The sequence below is a fragment of the Hemicordylus capensis genome, chromosome 1 (assembly GCF_027244095.1).
Source record: "Hemicordylus capensis ecotype Gifberg chromosome 1, rHemCap1.1.pri, whole genome shotgun sequence".
Lineage (NCBI taxonomy): Eukaryota > Metazoa > Chordata > Lepidosauria > Squamata > Cordylidae > Hemicordylus > Hemicordylus capensis.
The window spans coordinates 73268947-73289722 of NC_069657.1; the positions used below are offsets into that span (position 1 = coordinate 73268947).

General features: G+C 45.3%; 1 protein-coding gene across 2 annotated transcripts in view; it reads right to left on the reverse strand.

Annotated features, from left to right (window-relative positions):
- EHD4 (EH domain containing 4) overlaps positions 1-20776 on the reverse strand; it is a 41092-nt gene that overhangs the window by 10533 nt on the left and 9783 nt on the right. Inside the window, exons 1-4 of one of the 2 annotated variants that reach the window (XM_053286529.1) lie at positions 14741-15334; positions 14473-14649; positions 5805-5902; positions 1282-1694 (exon numbers count right to left, since the gene is read on the reverse strand). In XM_053286529.1, the coding sequence (XP_053142504.1) occupies positions 1282-1694; positions 5805-5902; positions 14473-14621 (660 nt within the window). In that variant the 5' untranslated portion in view covers positions 14622-14649; positions 14741-15334. Of the gene's footprint in view, positions 1-1281; positions 1695-5804; positions 5903-14472; positions 14650-14740; positions 15335-20776 lie in introns of those variants that run through there. The other variant, XM_053286528.1, reaches the window with a different exon arrangement.

A 20776-nucleotide genomic window follows, 5' to 3' on the forward strand; every position in this document is an offset into this window, starting at 1 on the left:
TATAAAGAATTCTGCTTAACCACTCCATCGCTTTCCACTTTTCAAACTTCTAACAGGTAGGAAAAATAGATTTCAAATGTCTATTCTCTGTTCATATAATAACTTTGGACGCATCTAAAACTGTGTCGCCATAAACAGCATTTGCATGAGTTATGTAAGCACTTTCAGTGGATGTTTTAATATCGTACACTGAAAAACAATTTCATATTACAGTATTTGCAAAATTAGTAGCAAATCTGTTAAGATCTGCACAGATTTTATATAATGTTCAAACTTCTCCTCTTAAGAGCTTTCTTATGGACTCCCTCCTTTTGGGGACTGTGGGATGTTATTTAGGATGAGCAATACTTTAAAGGCAGGAACAATCTAAATATGTATAGAGACCACTATGCACCAATAAGATGGTGGCCGACATGATGTGTGGTACATATGGGTCCAGAAGACATTAGCACTGCTGCTACTGAAGACCTGGAAGCAGCATGGCTGCTGGGGGAACTGGTAATAATGCAACAAGCATTACTATTTTTATTCCCATTCAAAGAATGGGGAAAACAGTGGTAACGCTTGTAGTGCTACCATAGTTCTTCCTATTTTTGTGAATGGGAATAAATACAATAATACTCAGAGCGCTACCACTGGTTCTCTAGTGGCCCTGCTGCATTGGCAGGATCCAGAAATACTGTGTATCATGTCAGCCAGAATCTTTGTTGGAGTAAACCCCGCTACCCTACAAAGTCAGTGATGAAGGCGACTCCTCCATCTTTGCCTCAGTCTATGTAATAAGTAACTACACAGAAACTGTTTTTTTAAAAAGAAGTAAACTAGGTTGGGGATGGGCAAGTTGTTGGAACTGTGCATTTTTAGCATTAGTTTTAGGGGGGAGGAATAAGCTCACATTGAAGAGCTTATTGCTGCTAACTGAGCAAAGAGGCACCTTTTTAAAGTGGTGATTTTCTTTATTGAGCACGGGGAGAGCAACTGGCCCTATCCAACCCCAGCACAGCATCCATCCAGTGGCTGTTGCTAGTGTCTATCTTATGTTTATTTTAAGATTGTGAGTCCATTGGGGACAGGGAGCCATCTTTATTTATTTATTTTTATTTCTCTCTATATAAACCATTTTGGAAACTTTTGTTGAAAAGCGGCATATAAATATTCGTAACAGTAGTAGAGCAGTTAGATCATTCCACACTATCTATTGCTGCATAACAGGTCAAGAAGCCAAGAAAGCAACTCAGCCATTTTGGCCGGAAGCTAAGTTTCACCCTTCTACCATTTTACCTTTGCAAGTCGTGATCTCTTGATAAGATCATTAAGTTTCCTCACTGTTGCCCTTTGCGGTAGGCTCTGGATGTCCAGGAACAGATCTTGTGCTTCCACTTCAAACAGTCTTCGGTTCTCTGTGTTTTGCAGAGGCTGAGCCCAAAATGAACCAATGTAGACCCGCAAAACCTCTGGAGTGTTAATCACTTTTCCTAGGGACCACATAAGCGCGCCATAGACTCTCATCAACTGCTGTGTGTCCACTTGGTCTGCCTTATTCAACACCACCCGGATCTTGTCATCCTGTCCCCGGAACGACTTGATCGCTTCTGAGAACTCATCAGAAATATCTAGTTTATGAGCATCGAATAAGAGGATGATGCGATCCACCCGCTCAGCAAACCATTGCAGTACTTGACAGAAGTCATAGCCTGAAAGGGAGACAGCAAACAATAAGAGGTTATTAGATAATTCTAACAACATTCTAAGGGACTTTCTGTAGGAAAATGGAAGTTGCCAGCAAATTGAGAAATTGATGAGAAAAGCTGCAGAATTGGCCCCTATTTTGTTTTAACCTGAGAATTTGGTGGACGACGTGGAAGGGTTATTTCAGATCAGTTCTAGTCTGAATGTGACCATCCAGTTCTTGAAAGAATAAGATATTCCATTATTGCAGTAGGGACATGTTTCAAGTCCCTTAGAGTACACAGTAGCTGCTCTTCATGGACTCCAAATGTATACGGAGTGTCATATGAACAAAAAAGCTTCCCTCCCGAGGCTTGTAGTAGTTTGGGATGGGGAGCGTATTTTTGTTGGGACTGCAGCATGAGGGGAGACAGTTAAGCATACCTCCCTGTGCATCATGGTCCTGAAGCTAACTGGGACCCCCTGCAGTTACTACTGTTTTGTAATTAAGGGGGGAAAATCACAAGCCCAAATGACTATGAAGTTCACATCTGGTTTGATTTTCATACAGTGTCACAATTGGTTCATTTAGCCCAGCACTTACTCCAACTAGCACTGGCTCCCCAAGGTTTCAGGCAGAGGGTATTCGCAGTTATGCTACCTATACTTTTTAACTGGAGAAGCAGGGATTGACCTTACAAAGCATGGAGTTCCAACACTGAACTACGGCCTCTTCCTTCAAAACAAGTATCAAACAAAGCAAAACACACACAGAAGCAGATGACCAACTTTGAAAATGACACATTTAAACCACAGGAAGGGGAACGAGTTTGTTATCAGTTAATACTATATTCTACTCCATGCACTATGAGGAACAAACCCCAGCAAGCAAATAATATGGAAGTCTCTTGAAATCTGAAATCTCCAGGAAGCAGCATATATATACATGCAATACCCTCAGAATTGATCAGTGTAATCCCATGAACAGCATGCAAGAGCAGAACAGTCTCTACCCAGAGATATGATATGGATCAGTAAAGGACTGTTGTCGGGCAACACACTATCTGTCTATAAACTTACACAAATACTGCCTGTTTTGACTGGTGAGTAAATCTGTCTAGAGAAGGTGAATTTGGCCTTGGTCACACATGCATTGGCCACATCCAGGATCGACTTCTGTAATGTGCTTTACATTGAGTTGCCTTTGAAGACAGTTTAGAAACAGATGCAAAAACTCAACCACAAAGATGCTTGTGGACCTCAACAGCATGATAGCATGACACCAATTTTGTTTCAGTTGCACTGGTTGCTGGTTGGTATTGCTGGCCCAGTTAAAAAAGAGTTGGTATTAATCTTTAAGACCTATATAGCCTGATGCTGGTTTATCTAAGGACTGCCTTTACCAACATGAACCTACCCAGGCGTTACAATCGGCCTTGCAAGATAGCCTTTGACACAAATTCAATTGGCAGGAATCAGGGACAGAGTTTTTCCTACACGGGTACGGCAGCACTGGAACCTTTCTCTCCCCAGGTCAGTTTGCCAGATCCCCAAATGTGTTGCTTTAGGTGGACTCTTTGAGCCAACTTTCTACTACAATGAACACTTCTGAGAGGATGTATCCAACAGCATATGTGGTATTACATGGCCCTGCTAACTGGGCATGGAGACACCTTTCAAAATGGTGATTCTCTTTATATTTAGCAGGGGGAGGGCAACTGACCCCATTCAACCCTAGCAGAACACCCCTTCAAATATTCATCGTATCCCTTTAGTGACTATTGCTGGTGTCTACCTTTTTGTTTTGTTTTTCAGCTTGTGAGTCCTTTGGGAATAGTGGACCATAATATTATTATTCTTTTGTGTAAAACGCTTTGATAAATTTATCAAAAAGCGGTATTTAAGAATAACAACAGCTCAAAGAGTAGACTTGCTTATCAAACAGATTATGGAAGTAGCCAGAAAAGAATTCCTAGATTTCTGTTGTGCAAAAATTGACAGGTTTCCAAAAGGAGAGATTTGCTCCCCATAAACTGAAGTTAAAAACTTCTATATAGGTTACAATATTATTAATGACATCACTTCTTTTCCAAGAAGCAGTTAAGTATAGCGCGAAAGGGCAAAACAAGTCCTTCAATTCCCAATATTCAAGTGAATGTTTATGAATATATTAGAACACATTCAACAATATTATTCAAACAGATTCTCCGTGTGCACATTACTAAGCAGATATTACACACATAGGTTTTATTACTGATAAGCACCAAAGGGGTATACTAGACATTAACAGTGCAATCAACTGTTATGCTTCCATTAATTCTTCTGGAATTTAGGATAAATTCCACAGTCATTACTTGCTCTCCATTTACTGGTGGATTTAGCATCCTGAAATTTTAATTAATCTAACATATTTGTATATCGCTCAAAACGTAAGTCTGTATGTAATATGTAATCACTTTCACCTAGGTGTCATCCCATGAAATTGAAGGCCAGGAAATTTAGGACCAACAAAAATAAGTAATTTTTTCACACAGCATATAATTAGTCTATGGAATTCTCTGCCACAGGATGTGGCCACTAGCTTGGATGGCTTTAAAAGGCGCTTAGACAAATTCATGGAGGACAGGTCTATCAATGGCTACTAGTCTGGTGGCTATGGGCCACCTCCAGCCTCAGAGGCAAGATGCCTCTAAATACCAGTTGCAGGGGAGCAGCAGCAAGAAAGAGAGGGCATGTGCTCACCTCTTGCCTGTGGGCTTCCCAGAGGCATCTGGTAGGCCACTGTGTGAAACAGGATACTGGACTAGATAGGCCTTAGGCTAGTAAAATAACAAAAAACCTTGTTTAATGGTTTTAAAGCAATATGAGAACACGGACACATTCCTGTTGAAAAAATGAAAACAAGAATCAAGAATGTGGTAGTATGGCATTTCCAGCACTACCATCAGGGCTGGTTTCAGCACACAGCACCCTCAGGCAGCAGAGCCTCAGCTACCCAGGGAGGATTGGGCTCTGTGTTTGGGGAAGTGTGAGCACAGCAACCCCAGATGCAGAAGGGAGAACCAGCAGGCCCGGAGGGCTGCAAGGGAGCTGCAGAAAGCACAGCAGCTGGCTTTACATTGTGAGTAGCCATCGTTTTATGAAGCAGCCTCTGCAGAGAGGGGGAGGGAATTTTCCTGCTTCTAGGCTTCACAAGGAGGGTGAAGTCTAGCTCAGTGTTAGAGAATAGGATTGAAATGCAGAGGGTCCCAAGTTCCATTCTTGGCACCTCCAGGTAGGGCTGGGAAAGATTTATGACTAAGCCCTGGAGGTTATTTCCAGAATGGTCTCTGGGACAACAAAAAGGGACCACATAACACCAGTTTTGAAAGCACTACCCTGGCTGCCAATATGCTTCTGGGTGAAATACAAAGTGCTGGTTTTTACCAATTAAGCCCTTAACAGCTTAGGTCCAGGCTATGTAAGAGAGCACCTTCTTTGTCATAAACCCTGCCACCTGTTATGATCTTCTGGAGAGGTCTGGTTATGGATGCCACCAGCTCGTTTGGTGGTGACCCACGACCGGGCTTTCTCTGTGGCTGCCCCAGGATTTTGGAATATGCTCCCTACTGAAATACTTTGTTTGTTTTTCAGGAAGAACCTCAAGACTCCTATTTTATTTTGCTGTTTTTGTTGTCATGTGACATATATTTTAATTTGTGACTTTTACATGTTTTAAATTTTGTACACCGCCTAGAAATGTACATATCAGGTGGTATAGAAATATACTGCCAGTCAGTGTAGACACAAAAATATTGATCTAGATGGCCCTGTCGTCTGAATCCTTATAAGGCAGATTCATATTATGGTGTATCTTTAAAATGAGCTGCAGGCTTAAGGTTTTTTTTGGTTTTTTTCACCTTAGCAATACTAATCCAGACAATTACTACAGAGCATGAAACATTGATTTAATTAGCCTGGCACCATCTGTCCAGCAGACAGAGGCTTACAACACAGCAAACAGAGGCATCCTGGAATATGGCTGGACTATGCTGTTGCCAAGCCACTAGAGCAAGCTCTATAAAGATTAGCTGGATTAGTCTACACAACAAAACAGGTCACTCATGCCTGCAACTGTTTTTGAACATGCAACTTACCTCTACTGATACGCTGTTTCTCTCCTGAAAGAATGCCAGGACTATCTATGATGCTGATACTCTTCAGAACCTGATTAGGTAACTGAGAACACATGAATCTATTAAGAATAGGAAGAAAGTGGTGGTTATTTTAACAAATTTTGTTTAGGCCTACAGGGAAACAAATGCTTTCTCTTTCTCTCTCTCTCTCTCTCACACACACACACCCCCCAATCTGGATAAAACACACAAAATTATGTAAAATGACGATACTTTCATTACACCAATTTTCATACTTTAAAAAAGTGTTTATACAACTCTGTATCAAGAAGAAATATGAAGAGTATCACTTAATAATAGACATTTTGTTCTTCAATATAACTAGTGATTAATAGGGATGTGTACGGAGATCTTCGGCGCCGGCGGGGGTAGCGCTTTAAGAGCGGGGGAGGGTGTACTTACCCCTCCCGCCGCATTTCCCCCGCCGGCGCGCTGTCGGATTTAAGCCCCTCGGGGCAGCAGCATTCCTCCCTGCCGCCCCGTTTCTGCCATCGGCCGGAAGTGGCCGGAAATCGCGAGTGCACGTGTGCCCGTTGTGCGCTTGCACGACGGGCGCACACGCACTCGTGACTTCTGGCCACTTCCGGCCGATGGCAGAAACAGGGCGGCAGGGAGGAATGCTGCCACCCCGAGGGGCTTAAATCCGACAGCACACCGGCGGGGGAAATGCGGCGGGACGGGTGAGTACACCCTCCCCCGGCCTTAAAGCGCTACCCCCGCCGGCGCCGAAACGGCCCCAAATCCGAAATGTTTCGGAGGCCTTTACAATGGCCTCCGAAACATTTCGGGCACATGCCTAGTGATTAACACATATAGGCAGGTAAGTAGAGAGTGACAAATTGCTTTCCTGTGAACATTATCTAAACATTTCTTGGATTTCCCATGGCAACTACTTAGTAGAAACAGATAACGTATGCTGATGTAGTATGGAACATGCTGCAGGAAGAGCACGTATTAGAGCTGAATCTTGAGTTAAATGAAGTTTAGAGTTGTTTGAACTACACAATAAACCTGAGATCATGAAAGGTAGGCCATAAAGATTGATCAATAGCTGAAAGGGATCTGAAACTAGGTTTCTCAGCTACAAAAAACAGGAAAAGTTCTTAATGCCATTACTCAAATGTTACAAATTCATCAGGAAGTTGTATTTGTTTTTGAAGGGCCTGGGACTGGTTCAGATTGCACATCTGAGCCAGCTCCACCAACGTACAAGTAGGCCGTCTTTATTCTAGTAAGAGTAACCCAGATGATTAGATAATGAGAAAAGTCTATCATTTTCACCAAATTCTAATCCAAATACTAAATAAACACATTCATTATGTTGAGTCAAAGTTAAGAGAACGTAAGTTTCTGATTAAGAATCAGAGTAACTTAAGCATTTACAGTGTTTTCCATATACTTTTGGTAGAGGTGTGTCCGAACCGGTCTGGAGGCCATTCTAAAGGCCTCCGAACTGCTGGACCAGTTCGGACCTGGCCGGTCCGGGTCCGGGTGGGGGGGGTCTTCCTTTAAGGGCGGGAGGGCTTGCTTACCCCTCCCGCCTCTTTGCCCCCGCCAGAGGCCGTATTGTAGAGATGTGCACGGTCCGGACCAGTCCGGACCGGCACCGAAGGGGGGCCCTTTCTTTTAGGGCGGGAGGGCTTTCTTACCCCTCCCGCCTCTTCACCCCCTCCAGCGCCCGTATTTAACTGAATAACGGGGCGCTGGAAACCAGCCGCCCCCGCCCCCCCTGAGCAGATTCACATACAGAAGTGCCCATGCCCCTGCCGCCGCCCGCCCGCCCTCCCTCCCTCCCTCCCAGCTGCCCGCCCGCCCGAGTCCTTACCCAAAACTGCAGGAGAAAACGAGAGGAGCTCCCGGACAGAGCTCCTCTCGTTAGAAAGGCCTGGTGCAGAATGAAGGCGCTTTGCGCGCGCGCGCGCATGCGCGCACCACAAAGGATGCCGGAGGCCCGGTCTACCCGCTGGGAAAAGGCCGGGTAGACTGGGCCTCCGGCGATCGGAGGCCCGGTCTACCCGGCCTTTTCCCGGCGGGTAGACCGGGCCTCCGGCGTCCTTTGTGGCGTGCGCATGCACGCGCGCGCAAAGCGCCTTCATTCTGCAGCAGGCCTTTCTAACGAGAGGAGCTCTGTCCGGGAGCAACTCTCGTTTTCTCCTGCAGCTTTGGGTAAGGACTCGGGCGGGCGGGAAGCTGGGAGGGAGGGAGGGCTGGCTGGCTGGAGGGCGGGCGGGCGACGGCGGCAGGGGCATGGGCACTTTTGTATGTGAATCTGCTCAGGGGGGGCGGCGGCGGCTGGTTTCCAGCGCCCCGTTATTCAGTTAAATACGGGCGCTGGAGGGGGTGAAGAGGCGGGAGGGGTAAGAAAGCCCTCCCGCCCTTAAGGTTATACCCCCCACCCGGACCCGAACCAGCAAGGGCCGAACCGGTCCGGCAGTTCGGCCATTCCTTAGAATGGCCGCCGGACCGGTTCGGACTCACCCCTACCGTATTGTACCTCGTAAATGGGGTGCTGGAAACCAGCCGCCCCTGCCCCCCCCGCGAGCGGATTAGGGCCAAAAATTAGTAAAGTACTGCCGCCGTCCCTCCCTCCATCCCCCCGAGTGCTCACCGCATTGTTTCCAAAAAAAGAGAGGAGCTCGCGAACAGAGCTCCTCTCTCGGCAAAGTCTGTGGCCCAACTGGGGCCTGGGGCGTGCGCGTGCGCAATACGACGTCTAAAGGAACTTCTGCCGGAGGCCCGGTCTACCCGGCGGGACGAGGCCGGGTAGACCAGGCCTCCGGCGGAAGTTCATTTAGACGTCATATCGCGTGCGCGCCCCAGGCCCCAGTTGGGCCACAGACTTTGCCGAGAGAGGAGCTCTGTTCGCAAGCTCCTCTCTTTTTTTGGAAACAATGCGGTGAGCACACGGGGGGGGGGGGCGGGACGGCGGCAGTACTTTACTAATTTTTGGCCCTAATCCGCTCGCGGGTGGAGGGGGAGGCGGGGGCGGCTGATTTCCAGCGCCCCATTTACGAGGTACAATACGGCCTCTGGCGGGGGCAAAGAGGTGGGAGGGGTAAGCAAGCCCTCCCGCCCTAAAAGAAAGGCCCCCCTTCGGTGCTGGTCCGGACTACTCCGGACCATGCACATCCCTAACTTTTGGTAATAGGGATGTGCATGAAACTGATTTTATGGTTTGTTTCAAGCTCAAAATGAATAGCAAAATCTTCAAATCGATTCATCGAAACAGCAGCCAAACCTGGCTGTTTCAACAAATCAACCTTGAAGCATTTGAAACGTTTTGAGTGCCATTTGAGGCACTCAAATGGTCAAACAAAACGTTTTTCTGGGGAGAGCTGATCTACCAATTGGGGTCGGCAGGCAGAACAGTCCTTTGAGGTGGGCCTATGTGCTAAGTCCACCCGGAGACCTGGTTTACCCACCTCATGCGGCAGGTAGACCAGCCCTTTGCCCAGACTTAGTGTGTTGGCCCACCTCGGAGGACTGGTCCAGTCCTCAGAGGTGGGCCAACAGGCTAAGTCCGGGGCAGAGGGCTAGTCTACCTACCAACCCCAATTGGTTGACCAGTCCTCCCCAGAAAATCAGGGCTGCTTTTCCGGAGAGATCTGGTTTACCAATTGGGGTTGTTGGGTAGACTAGCCCTCTGGACTTAGCTCACTGGCCCACCTCGGAGGACTGGTCTGCACACTGACCCCAACTGGTAGACTAGCTTTCCCCGGAAAAACAGGCCTCAAAATGGTGCTCAAAACACACAAAACATTTCAAGTAGAAATGGGGATATTTCATTTTGAACTCAAAACAGGCCTTTTATTTTAAGGGTGTTTTGTTTTGAGCTTGAAACGATCTGATTCGAGCTCAAATCAATTTGCACATCTCTATTTGGTACTAACATTTGATGTGGTTTTGACTGCAGTCTTTTCCACCAGTTTACAAAACCACAAGAAGTTTTAACTGGGGGAAAATTATTTTAATGCCCAGCATTCTCCTGTTCATGCACTTTCATTCAAGGGATGTAAAATATTAAAATGGTTAACCAATAAGCATAAATCATATTTGGGCCAGCCTCACCTAACCCTGCCATTGTCAGTAGCACTGCCTAGAAAAGATGGAGAATGAAGCAGGCACTGAGGAAGAGAAGTTGTGGCCTAGTCGCTTGTGATAAGTATGAGAGAAGTGGGTTTGTTTTTAATAAAATGGTTTTTTAAAAGTGGATTGCAGACTCCTTTCTTCTCCACCATTTTTAATAATCAAGACAAATGAGATTAATATTGTCATCAACGCCAGGTGGCAACCCCTTGGGGGAACAGGACAGAGGTCAGCTGATCAGCCCTACCTCTTTTCTTCTTCATTAATATTTTCTAATCAGAGTTGCAAGCTTAATGATTGAACAATATAAATTTAATAACTTGTACAGGAATATTTTAAAATGATATTTACATCCTTATTTCACACCATCTCATTTTCTGCAAACTGTCTGACTGGCTTAGTACTGGATAAGTCAGTTTTCAGAGAAGACAGTTCCTTTTTCTAGCTAAACAATGACACAGTGTTTAACATTTTCCAGAAGCCAAGTGTCATAGGAGCAGCAGGTTTGACAGGAAAAACAAGAGCAGCAGTTATGTATGGAGACAGCACGGATACACAAGAGCTATTAGTAGACATGGAACAAGGACAATCAGAAAAAGAAGAAAAAGTAATTTTTACGTCTATAAAAATGGCAAGCCATCTCAAATTGTTCATAGCATTTCATTTAAAAATATATTAAAAAGAGGAAGGAGTATAGACACAGAAGTTGGTATTGGTACTGGGCAACAAGCACTACCCCATGTGAATTAACATTTCTTTTAAAATGAGCTGGTGAGAAAAAGGCTAGGCAAATCAGGATTTGAAGTTTGTTTCTAGGGAAAAACCACACAGAGAGAAAAATAGTTTTAAAAACCACGAAAAGCTACAGAATAGGTGTGTCTGGGTTCAGGCACCCCATGCCTTTCCTTTTGTCTACAAAAGCAGGTGTTTAGAAGCTGGTTCGGGGCAAGAGTGACAGAAGCGATGGTGTGTGAACAGAGTAGCAAAGCAAGACTAGTGAAGACAGAAGCTGGGGCCAACCTTAGCAGCTTCCTTTTGCTCTTGCTATAGCAGCAGAGCTGGAGCTTGCAAAATGCTTCTGCTCATGCAGGGAGGAGGGGGGCAAATTTTGGCAATTCCCCTTCCTTCTGCAGCCCCCTGAAAATATGTTTGGAGGCTTTCGGGAACATATATTGGAGGGCTGCAGGGCACTGCAGAGGGAAGGGGAAGTTGCTGGAAGTTACCCATCCCCCCACTGAGCAAGCAAAGTGCTCTGCGTGTGCAACTTTTACCCTGGATGCCATCTCATGTATTTCATAAGTTAAATCACTCTGTCAACCTGAAGCAAGGCCGGGACACAAGATGCAGTAATCAAGCAGAAAAGCCAAGTTAGATTACTTTGTGCATTCAGCCAGAAACGCTCAGACATCTATCATATTCTCTTTGATCACTGAGCTTGCAGTATGTTATGAACCCACAGCCAGGCCATAGATAATGCAATACTCAATAATACGGTACTAATAATACAGGCTAACAACCCTGCTTAAAAAACAGACAGTAGCTTATAAGAAGTCACAGAAATACTAGTGCCAATGGAACCAGTGTTTTTACGTAATATCAGAAGTGGATCTTAACTATGGGCAAAGTGGGCGGCGCTCACCTTAAATTTCTGTCACCTATGTTGTCTCTGCGTTTATCTTGTATGCCTACTGCCTCCCTCTGTTGTTCCCTGCTGCTTTTGCCTGAAGCTGCCTTGCAAGAGTTGAAAGGTGGGTGACAGTAGTAAAGAGCAAATGAAAAGCCCTAGATCTTTTAAAAATATTAATAAGGCAGGAGTCAAAAAGCATGATCACTTTTGTTTTTGCAAAGTGTGCAGTCCTAGGACTGCCCTATAAGCCAATCAGAAGGAGATCAGGCTGAATGACTCCTCAGGCAGCCAATCAGAGTGCCCAGAGGGTGAGGGAAGTCTTTTTATTTTAGCTACTCAGAATAATCCAATCACCATTTTGGTTGGAGAGTAGGCAGGCTGGCTGGCTGTTGGTAAGTCTGATTTTTTGCTGGTTTCTTTGTGTCTGTTTGGGGGGGATGCAACCTCTCCCTTCTCTCCCTTGTTCTCTGATCTGATTTGTATGCAAAGCATTATGGCCCATTCCCAAAAGGCATGCCACAAAACACTGCAAGAAACAACACACTGTAAGCATGGACTAATTAGAATAGAAACTGGCATAAGAAGCCAGAAAGTTCTTTTAGGGCATATTCATGGATTTCTGAGTCCAAACCTCTTTTCAAACAATTGCACCAAGTGGCTTTCCATGTGGTGTGTAGATAAGGAATGGATTCTGTTGGAAGGAAAATAATTTTAAAACCCATTTGCTATGCAGAGAGCTAACCAGGTTTTTCTCTGGATTGTGGCCAGTATCGGTAACATTGATATGTCCACTGGCAGTTATGGTTCATTAGGCAAGGATCAAGGAAGTGATCTCTTTTAAAAAACCAAAACATTTATTGCTTGCTAGGATGGACACACAGGCTATGTGATGGGCACCCAAGGTGGGTAGAGAGCGACACCAAGCTGTCCAACAGGCATGGAAGATATCCCCATGCATCTTAACTTCCCATGGTGTCCTCTAAGATTTTTCTATTATTTGTGTATGCATTTTTTTAAATAGGCCGACAGAGCTGCCCTTGTAACTTCAGAACGCATTTGTTCTCCATTTGTGTAGCTGGTCTCTGCTTTATCTGTAGCTTATATAGTTTTACTTACTTTTACATGTGCTTCCTCTAAGAAGCCCAGAGTGGTGCACTTCCTCCCAACAGCCCTATGAGGAAGGTTATGCTGAGAGATAAGTGACTGTCCCAGAGTCACCCAGTGAGTTTCATGGCTGAATGGGGATTTGAACTTGGATTCTCCCAGTCTAATCTAGCACACTAGACTGGGGAAATCCAAGTCTAGTGAAATTCTGGCGCAGAGTTCTTTCTTGTTCTTTATTAGTAGTAGTGTTCATTGCCTTTTGTAGCTGGTCTGTTATTTACTTGTGGTTTGTACAGTTCTTTTCCTGTGTGTGTGTGTTTGTGTTTTGATCCCATTGTGTTAGCTACAAATCTATATACTACTGTAGTCCTGTTAAGCACTATAAAGTTGAAGTTTTCCATATTTCTCTGTATCCCTGCTGGTGAGCAATTGAGATTTGTGTGCTTGTGTGTGTGCTTGTATTTTGATCCCACAGCTACAAATCTACTCTTCACCAGTTCTTGCTAAGGCACTCTCCTAGGTCTGGTTCAACCTCTGCAATTGGCTTTGCCTCCTGCACTGCCCACAATTGGCTCCACTTCTCACTACCTGTTGTTCCACCCATCACCTGCCAGGCCTAGTGCCCTCCCTCCCCAGTCCCAGGAACCACCAGCTGCCATTGCTTAATATGCTTTATTAATTCAGGTTTACCCTTCAAACTGTTATCACTGAGAAAAGGATGGAGCTCTATCCTAGATTTAATACTGAAGCATCTCAACTGGGGTTCAATGGGAATGAATGGTTAGGAGTGAAGTGCTACAGAGATATTTTAATACTTATTTAGTAGTTTAGGCATCCAGTGTGATATCTGGGAAACTTTTAAAAAAAGCACCTATGCACCCTACAAAACCCAGAGCATTGCTATGGAATTTAATCTAATATTTCTTACTCTGTTTCACAGCATGAGACTCGTTATCAGTCCAGCCTGAGACATTATCAGTCAAAAGATAAGCCAGTATACCTCTTATGCCCCCCTCCCTGGGGAAAAAAATGCTTCTGGTTTCAGCCCAGGAGCAGCAGAGGTCAGTGGGGGAAAGTAGGTAAGTCTCTGCTTTCCCCCCAGCCCCAGCAATCATGTGAATGACCTTATAGAATTATAAAATCTATTTTGAGCATCTTCCATTAAGCATATAGGAAAACTGGAAACAAAACACATAGCTGCAGCTCCCTACCCTGGCAGATGTTTATTACTGTTTAAGAAAGCAGGGCTTATGTATCTCTCATGATGCCAAACAGTACAGTCAAGCAAACCTGAAGCATATTTAAGCCCCACTACCCTAACCCTAGAGTCACAGCAGGGGAATGCTTGACTAACAAGCAGAAGGTTGCCAGTTCGAATCCCCGGTGGTACTATATCGGGCAGCAACAATACAGGAAGATGCTGAAAGGCATCATCTCATACTGCATGGGAGGAGGCAATGGTAAACCCCTCCAGTATTCTACCAAAGAAAATCACAGGGTTCTGTGGGTGCCAGGAGTCGAAATTGACTTGACGGCACACTTTACCTTACCCTAACTCTATAGCTTGTAACAAAAACTGATTTTTAAAAACTGAATTCAAAGAGATTTTTTAAATTTTTCTATTTTGTGCAAGCGGGAAAAACCTGGAAAGTTCCACATAATTAGGCGATGCACAGCCCACACAACAGCCCAACACTCCATCTTGTAGTATTGATTTAATGCACAGTCTCAATAGCAGAGAATAGGAGTGCAAGCAGCAAGAAGGATGAAGCAAGTATATTTTAAATAAGGTAGTGTGTAGCCTTTCCTTACCTATTCAAAAATGCATTGCCAAAACGGCTGAGCTTGCGGAATGGCTTCTTAGGGTCCACCACAAGAGCATTCCCAGGAGTACTTCCTTCAGTTTCTCCATACATCACAGCAATGAAAGAATCTGTAGTTGGCTCTGGACCAATCCTCATCCCTGGAAAGTCCTGCTCCAACAGGTACCTAAGTGTGGTGGGGAAACAATCAGCAAAGTCAACAATTCATCATAACTAAATTGTGAGGCTTTCTAGGAGGGTACTGTAGATGTTTTTACCATGCTTCTAGGTTTTCCCTTGGCTGATGCAGCCGGAGGAGGTGCTGGCAAGAGGATCTCACTACTGCCCTTGCTAACAAGTGACACCATAATGTATTCAAAAGTGGCCACTAACAAAATGGCACTCAACTTCATGGAATGCATGTCTGTTGACGAATAATAGGTGGTTAATAATATATGACCAATCAACTGAGAGGTATGTCAACTTTCAAGAACGAAATGAAACCAACAAAACACTTCTTGCCAATGAAAACATTCACTCACAAAAATGACTAAGTTCGTTAATTCCTGCTGTGGATAAACAGAACCAATCCTATTCATATTTCTAAAATAAGCACAGTTGTTCGCCTCTGGAACGTCAAACAACATTATTTTTCATCTCTTTTCAAATAAGTCCACATGACAACAATTTCCTCTCTACTGTAAATATTTCTAAACATTCACCTAGCAGCAGTTTATTGGGTTACCTCAGGCCTTGACAAATTTTATTTAGATCTAGGAGCCAGCATGAAAATTTAGCAGCCAGATAATGGACACTTGACAGGATTACTGAACTTAATGATGGACACTGTAGTAGAGAAGTTTCTCTTTAACCCCTTTACAAGTACTTAGAACAGAAACAGGGTTGCCTGGGATAAATATAGATTTTATTAAATTAAATTTTGCAGGCATGTTCTACATCCCTATAGCTTGTTTTCCCTCTAATTTTTATTATTAGTGAGTGGAAAGAGTTTCGTTCTGGTCAGCAGTATCAAGGCAATGTGCACATCTCTCTCTGTGTGTCACACACACACACACACACACACACACACACACACACACACACACACACCGCACAATTTTTTTTAGATCTCCCCCGCCCCCAGCTAGACATTCTACCAATCTGCTTGAGCTGTGGGGGGAGCTGCCCCTGCCCATCCCCCTCCCTCCTCCTCCTGCCATTTCTGTTTTTGTGAAGGAGGGGATCGTCTCCCTCCAAGTCCCATTTACTGCTGATCCCATGTGTTGTTGTTGTTGTTGTTGTTTATTTCGGCCCAAGGCCAGCATAGCTGATCCCATGTGGGATCAAGCAGTGGGTGTTTCTAAATCTGGGGGTGGGGGAAGCACCCCAGAACAAAGCTGAACTCTATGATTTCCAAGGGTCTTGACATACCCAATGCTATGGACAGGGATTTCTCTTTGGAGAACAGACAGGATGGTTGCAATTTAAGACATTAAAATGCCCAAACGCTATCTGTTGGGCTGAAAAGCCCAGGGTGTCTTCTCAGAAACAGGAAGTCCAACTGTGGCCCCCACCAGACACTTGCCACCCTGAGCTCCTCAAAGAGAAAAAGTGGAATTTTAAAAAACAGAGGTGATCAATACACAAAAGCCTTACTGTTGAGGCAAGGCACAACCTAAGTCGGAAGAGCACAGCACAAAAATGTTCTATTGACTCACACACACCAGGCACATTCGCTTGAACGAGAACTGATCAGGAACTTTGATGCTACCCATCGCAGGCTGAAGCATAAATCCCCCTACCTTCTGGTGGGCAGGATCTGGCCCTGCCTGGCAGCTGTCACTCACTCCCCCCCCACCCCCATATGGAGGAGAGAGGAAAAAAGTACAATCTCATGCTATCTTCTCCTGCCTTTGAGCACTGCATTTGTGTCCAGGGATCTTGTGCCACAGGTCTCTCTCCCCACCCCCACCCCCACCTTCCCAGCAGACCAGCTCTGTGTGGACTTGCTTAGCAGGCTTGCAGCCTCTGCCTCCTTCACCTTTGCGTGAAATCTCCTGCGTAACCTTTCACCTCCCCGCACCCACTGCCCTGGATTGCTCCTTTGCCAACTACAGCCACAATGATTCAGGGGGTGGAAAGAGAGAGAAAAACTCAGGAGAGCATGCAACTTCACCCCTTTTCCTAACAAGGTTCCACAGGGTGCTTCCATCCTGGAGAATGCCTCCCTTCCCACTCACCCACTCTGCCTCTCCCCAATCGCTGCTAGATCCCAAGTGGCAGTAAGTGGGTCTTGGAGGGAGACGATTCCCTCCTTCACAAGAGCCCAGAGGGCGTGGGAGGCGGAGGTAAGTGGCGATGGGGAAAGGCAGTGAGGGGGAGCAGCCACCGCAGAGGAAGTGAGCGGCAGTTAGGGCTTGCTGTGCGGGAGGCTTGTGTGTGGGGTGTGTGTGTGTGTGTGTGTGTGTGTGTGTTCGCGCACTTCTAGGAAAATATTCAGTTCAAAAAGCCACCAGTCTAGATCTTAATCCTGTAACTGACCCAAGTAACTTCATACAATTTTTTTTCATTTTTAAATCACAGACATGCACACTGGCATCCATATGATGATCAGCCATAGATATTATCCACACTAACGAATAATTCACTACAGTCAGCTCAGTTTGCTGCAGCTTAGGTAATGTGGATCCAATCTTCTGAATTATTGCAAAAGGAATTTAATTTCAAATCACAAGCATCATACCAATCTATTGTGTGGCCATATGTAGAAGAATTGTGTCACCCCAGTTCAAAATGAATATCAGAACTGGAGAAGGTACCAAAAAGGGGGGGGGGGCTAAAAATATTACATGGCTGGAATATCTTCTATATGCAGAAAGGCTAAAGATGAAGAGCCTCTCTAGATTAGAAAAAAGGCAACAAGAGAGAGATGTATATATTTAAGAAACTGTATATCCTATCTTTCCAATCCTATGAAAGTTCAAGGCAGCCCACAACAAAGTTTAAAAGCAAAAAGACAAAAGAAATGTACAATACAAAATGTACTATCTTTCAATCTTGAGGACGAAGACCAGCAGAAAAAACAAAAAAAGCATGGTTAATTAAAGGCTTGGTGGAAAAAGCCAGGTCTTCAATAACTGTTGAAGAGTAGGCAAGCTGGCTGCAAGGCAGATCACCTGGAGCATTCCAAGACGGGGCTTTTGGCTTACATCTCCACCAGAATGGAGGGTGTGTGTCCACATATCAGCCAGATTTACCCTGAAGTCATGCAACATATCAGAGGGCACTCCATACATGATTCGGGTTTTCCCCTGTGTATTGGACAAAGACAACCACAGGGCTCTGTAGTTGCCAGGCATCGACACCGACTCAATGGCACACTTTCACTTTCATTGGAGCCTAGTCTGATTTATGTCCAGGGTAAAAAAAATCCACTTTTTGCATGGGAGTATCCAATATCCCCTGAACTCGCAGTAAAGCCTTGCAGTAAACTCACAGTGAAGCCTGCTGTCTTAGAAAACTCATGGGGGCCCTACAGAAGAGAGGTCTCTCATGTGTTACCACCAACTGAATTCTAGGAAGTGGGGGAGAACACTCAAGAGGTCTTCCCTAGCACAGTACTTAATGCATGGGCAGATTCATATGGTGGTGGCGCAGGAGGTAGTCCTATAGCAGCCCTGCTCAACATAGGTCCCCCAGCTGTTTTTGGACTACAATGCTCATGATCCCCAGAACAGTGGCCAATAGCCAGGGATTATGGGAATTGTAGGCTAGCATCTTTTTATGTATTTATTATTTATTAAAACATTTCTATACTGCCCAAAACTTACGTCTCTGGGTGGTTTACAACAAAATAAAAACAAAATAAAACATTCATTAAGACAAAAATGGGGGACACACACACACACATTACAACAATTTAAAAATTTAAAATAATATTTTAAAACAGCATTAAAACCAATTAAAACAACATTAATCAAAAGCCTGGGTGAAGAGATGTGTTTTTAAAGACTTTTTAAAAGCTGTCAGAGATGGGGAGGCTCTTATTTCACTAGGGAGCGTATTCCAAAGCCTCAGGGCTTTCCCACCCACAGAACACCACCCTGATCAGAGTGAAAGACCAAATCAAGCATGTGACCAGCAATGTGCGTCGGCCCCGAGACCACTTGGGATAGGCCCATAGTCGTCATGGCCGCTATGAACTCCTGAGCCGCCCCGGACAAATTGGTCCCAAAGTGAACATTGAAGTCCCCCAGCACCACAAGCCTGGGGGACTCCAACACCAAGTCCGAGACCAAGTCCGCCAGCTCAGTTAGGGACTCTGTTGAGCAGCAGGGCGATCGGTACACCAACAGAAGTCCCAGTCTATCCCTGGTCCCCAGACTTAAGTACACACATTCAATATGGTCTGACACTCTAACAGGGATCCTGGTGAGGGAAAGGTTATTCTTATACACCACAGCCAGTCCACCTTCCTGCCCACAGTCCCTCACCCGCTCCTCAACAGAGTAGCCTGGAGGAAGAAGCTGGGACCACACTGGGCCCCTGGTCTCTGTAATACATACCAGGTCGGCACCTTCATCCAGAATCAAATCATGGATGGTTTCTGATTTGTTCTGGACCGACCTGGCATTACAGAGGAGCAAGGTGAGGTTCCAAGGCTGATCGGCACTGCTCCCCAAGGTCAAAGGGCTGGCAGGACAGCCAGAAGGGGAAACACCTATTAGATTTCCAAGTCCCCTTCCCCCATACATAACAGCCAGCTGACCTGCCAATGTTACTTCTTCTGTTCCCCACCACGACTGGAATGGCCGCCCCACAGTCAGTGGACACGCCCCGTCTCCCCATCTCCAGTTAAGCCCAGACACATTCTAAGATTGTCTCACCCAGGACAAATTAAAATAGAAGCTCCACTATTAAATGCCCCCCCCAATACCTAGGCCAAGAGACCTGGCCCTCACCCTCACTGTCCCCCGAAGTGACTCCCCCAAGGGGGCAACCCCCTTTGGTGTCGCCCCTTCGGTGGCGACCCTGCCGCCACTGGCAGAAGCCTATATAGCCCTGAGCAGGCAGCTCTAGGCAGATGGGATGCAGGAAACTGCCAAGTCACCTTCCTCCTCGGCCCCAATCCTGCAAGGACTAACCTCAACATAGCAGCCAGTCCTGGGGGACAGATAACAAACAGGGAGGGCTGAAGTTGAGCAGCCCTGTCCTATAGGTATCCTGATCCTAAGTCATTTAGGGCTTTAAGGGTTATGACCAACACTTTGAATTGCACCTAAAAATGGACCAGGAGTCCATGAAGTTGGTATAACCCCTGCTAACTTGGCAAAGAGGCACCTTTTACCGTGGTGATTCTCTTTATTTAGCAGGGGGAGAGTAACTGGCCCTATCCACCCCCACCACAGTACTTCCAGTGACTGTTGCTGGTGCCTATCTTATGTTTCTTTTTAGAATGTGAGCCCTTTGGGGACAGAGTTCCATCTTATTTGTTTGTTATTTCTCTGTGTAAACTGCCCTGAGCCATTTTTGGAAGGGCAGTATAGAAATCCAATTAATAATAGTAATAAATAATTAATAATAATAATAATAATGGAATAACATGCTCCTGAGAACTGACCCCTCAGTTTAGCAGAGACATTTTGCATCGACTGCAGTTTCCATATTATTTTCAAAGGCAGCCCCATGTACAGAACATTCAGAAATAGGACTAGTGCTTTGATAACCTAGGAGAAGTGTGCTTTTTCCAGGACTGGATGCAGATTGTGCACCTGATTTAATGGGCAAAGGCACTGCTGGCTACAGCAACCACCTGAGCATTCAGGAGCAACATGTACAAGGAATAGCTAGGAAACACTAAGTATTTTCTTCATTGCAAAAACATAATTAACTTAGGGTATGAATTATTACCACAACATGTGGCAATGGCTACTTAGAATTTTCTAATCCTTTTAAAAAGCCATCTTTCATTTGATATGGAACCAAATGGAACCTACATAGGAAGCTGCCTTCTACCAAGTCAGACCCTTTGTCCATCTAGCTCAGTATTGTCCACATAGACAGGCAGCAGCTTCTCCAAGGTTGCAAGCAGGAGTCTTTCTCAGCCCTATCTTGCAGATGCCAGGGAGGGAATTTGGAACCTTTTGCATGCAAGCATGCAGAGATGCTCTTCCAATAGCGGCCCCATCCCCTAAGAGGAATATCTTACAGTGCTCCCATGCAGTCTCCCATTCAAATGCAATCCAGGGCAGACCCTGGTAACATGCTTGCTACCACAAGACCAGCTCTCCTCTCTAAGGCGGGTGGAAATCCAT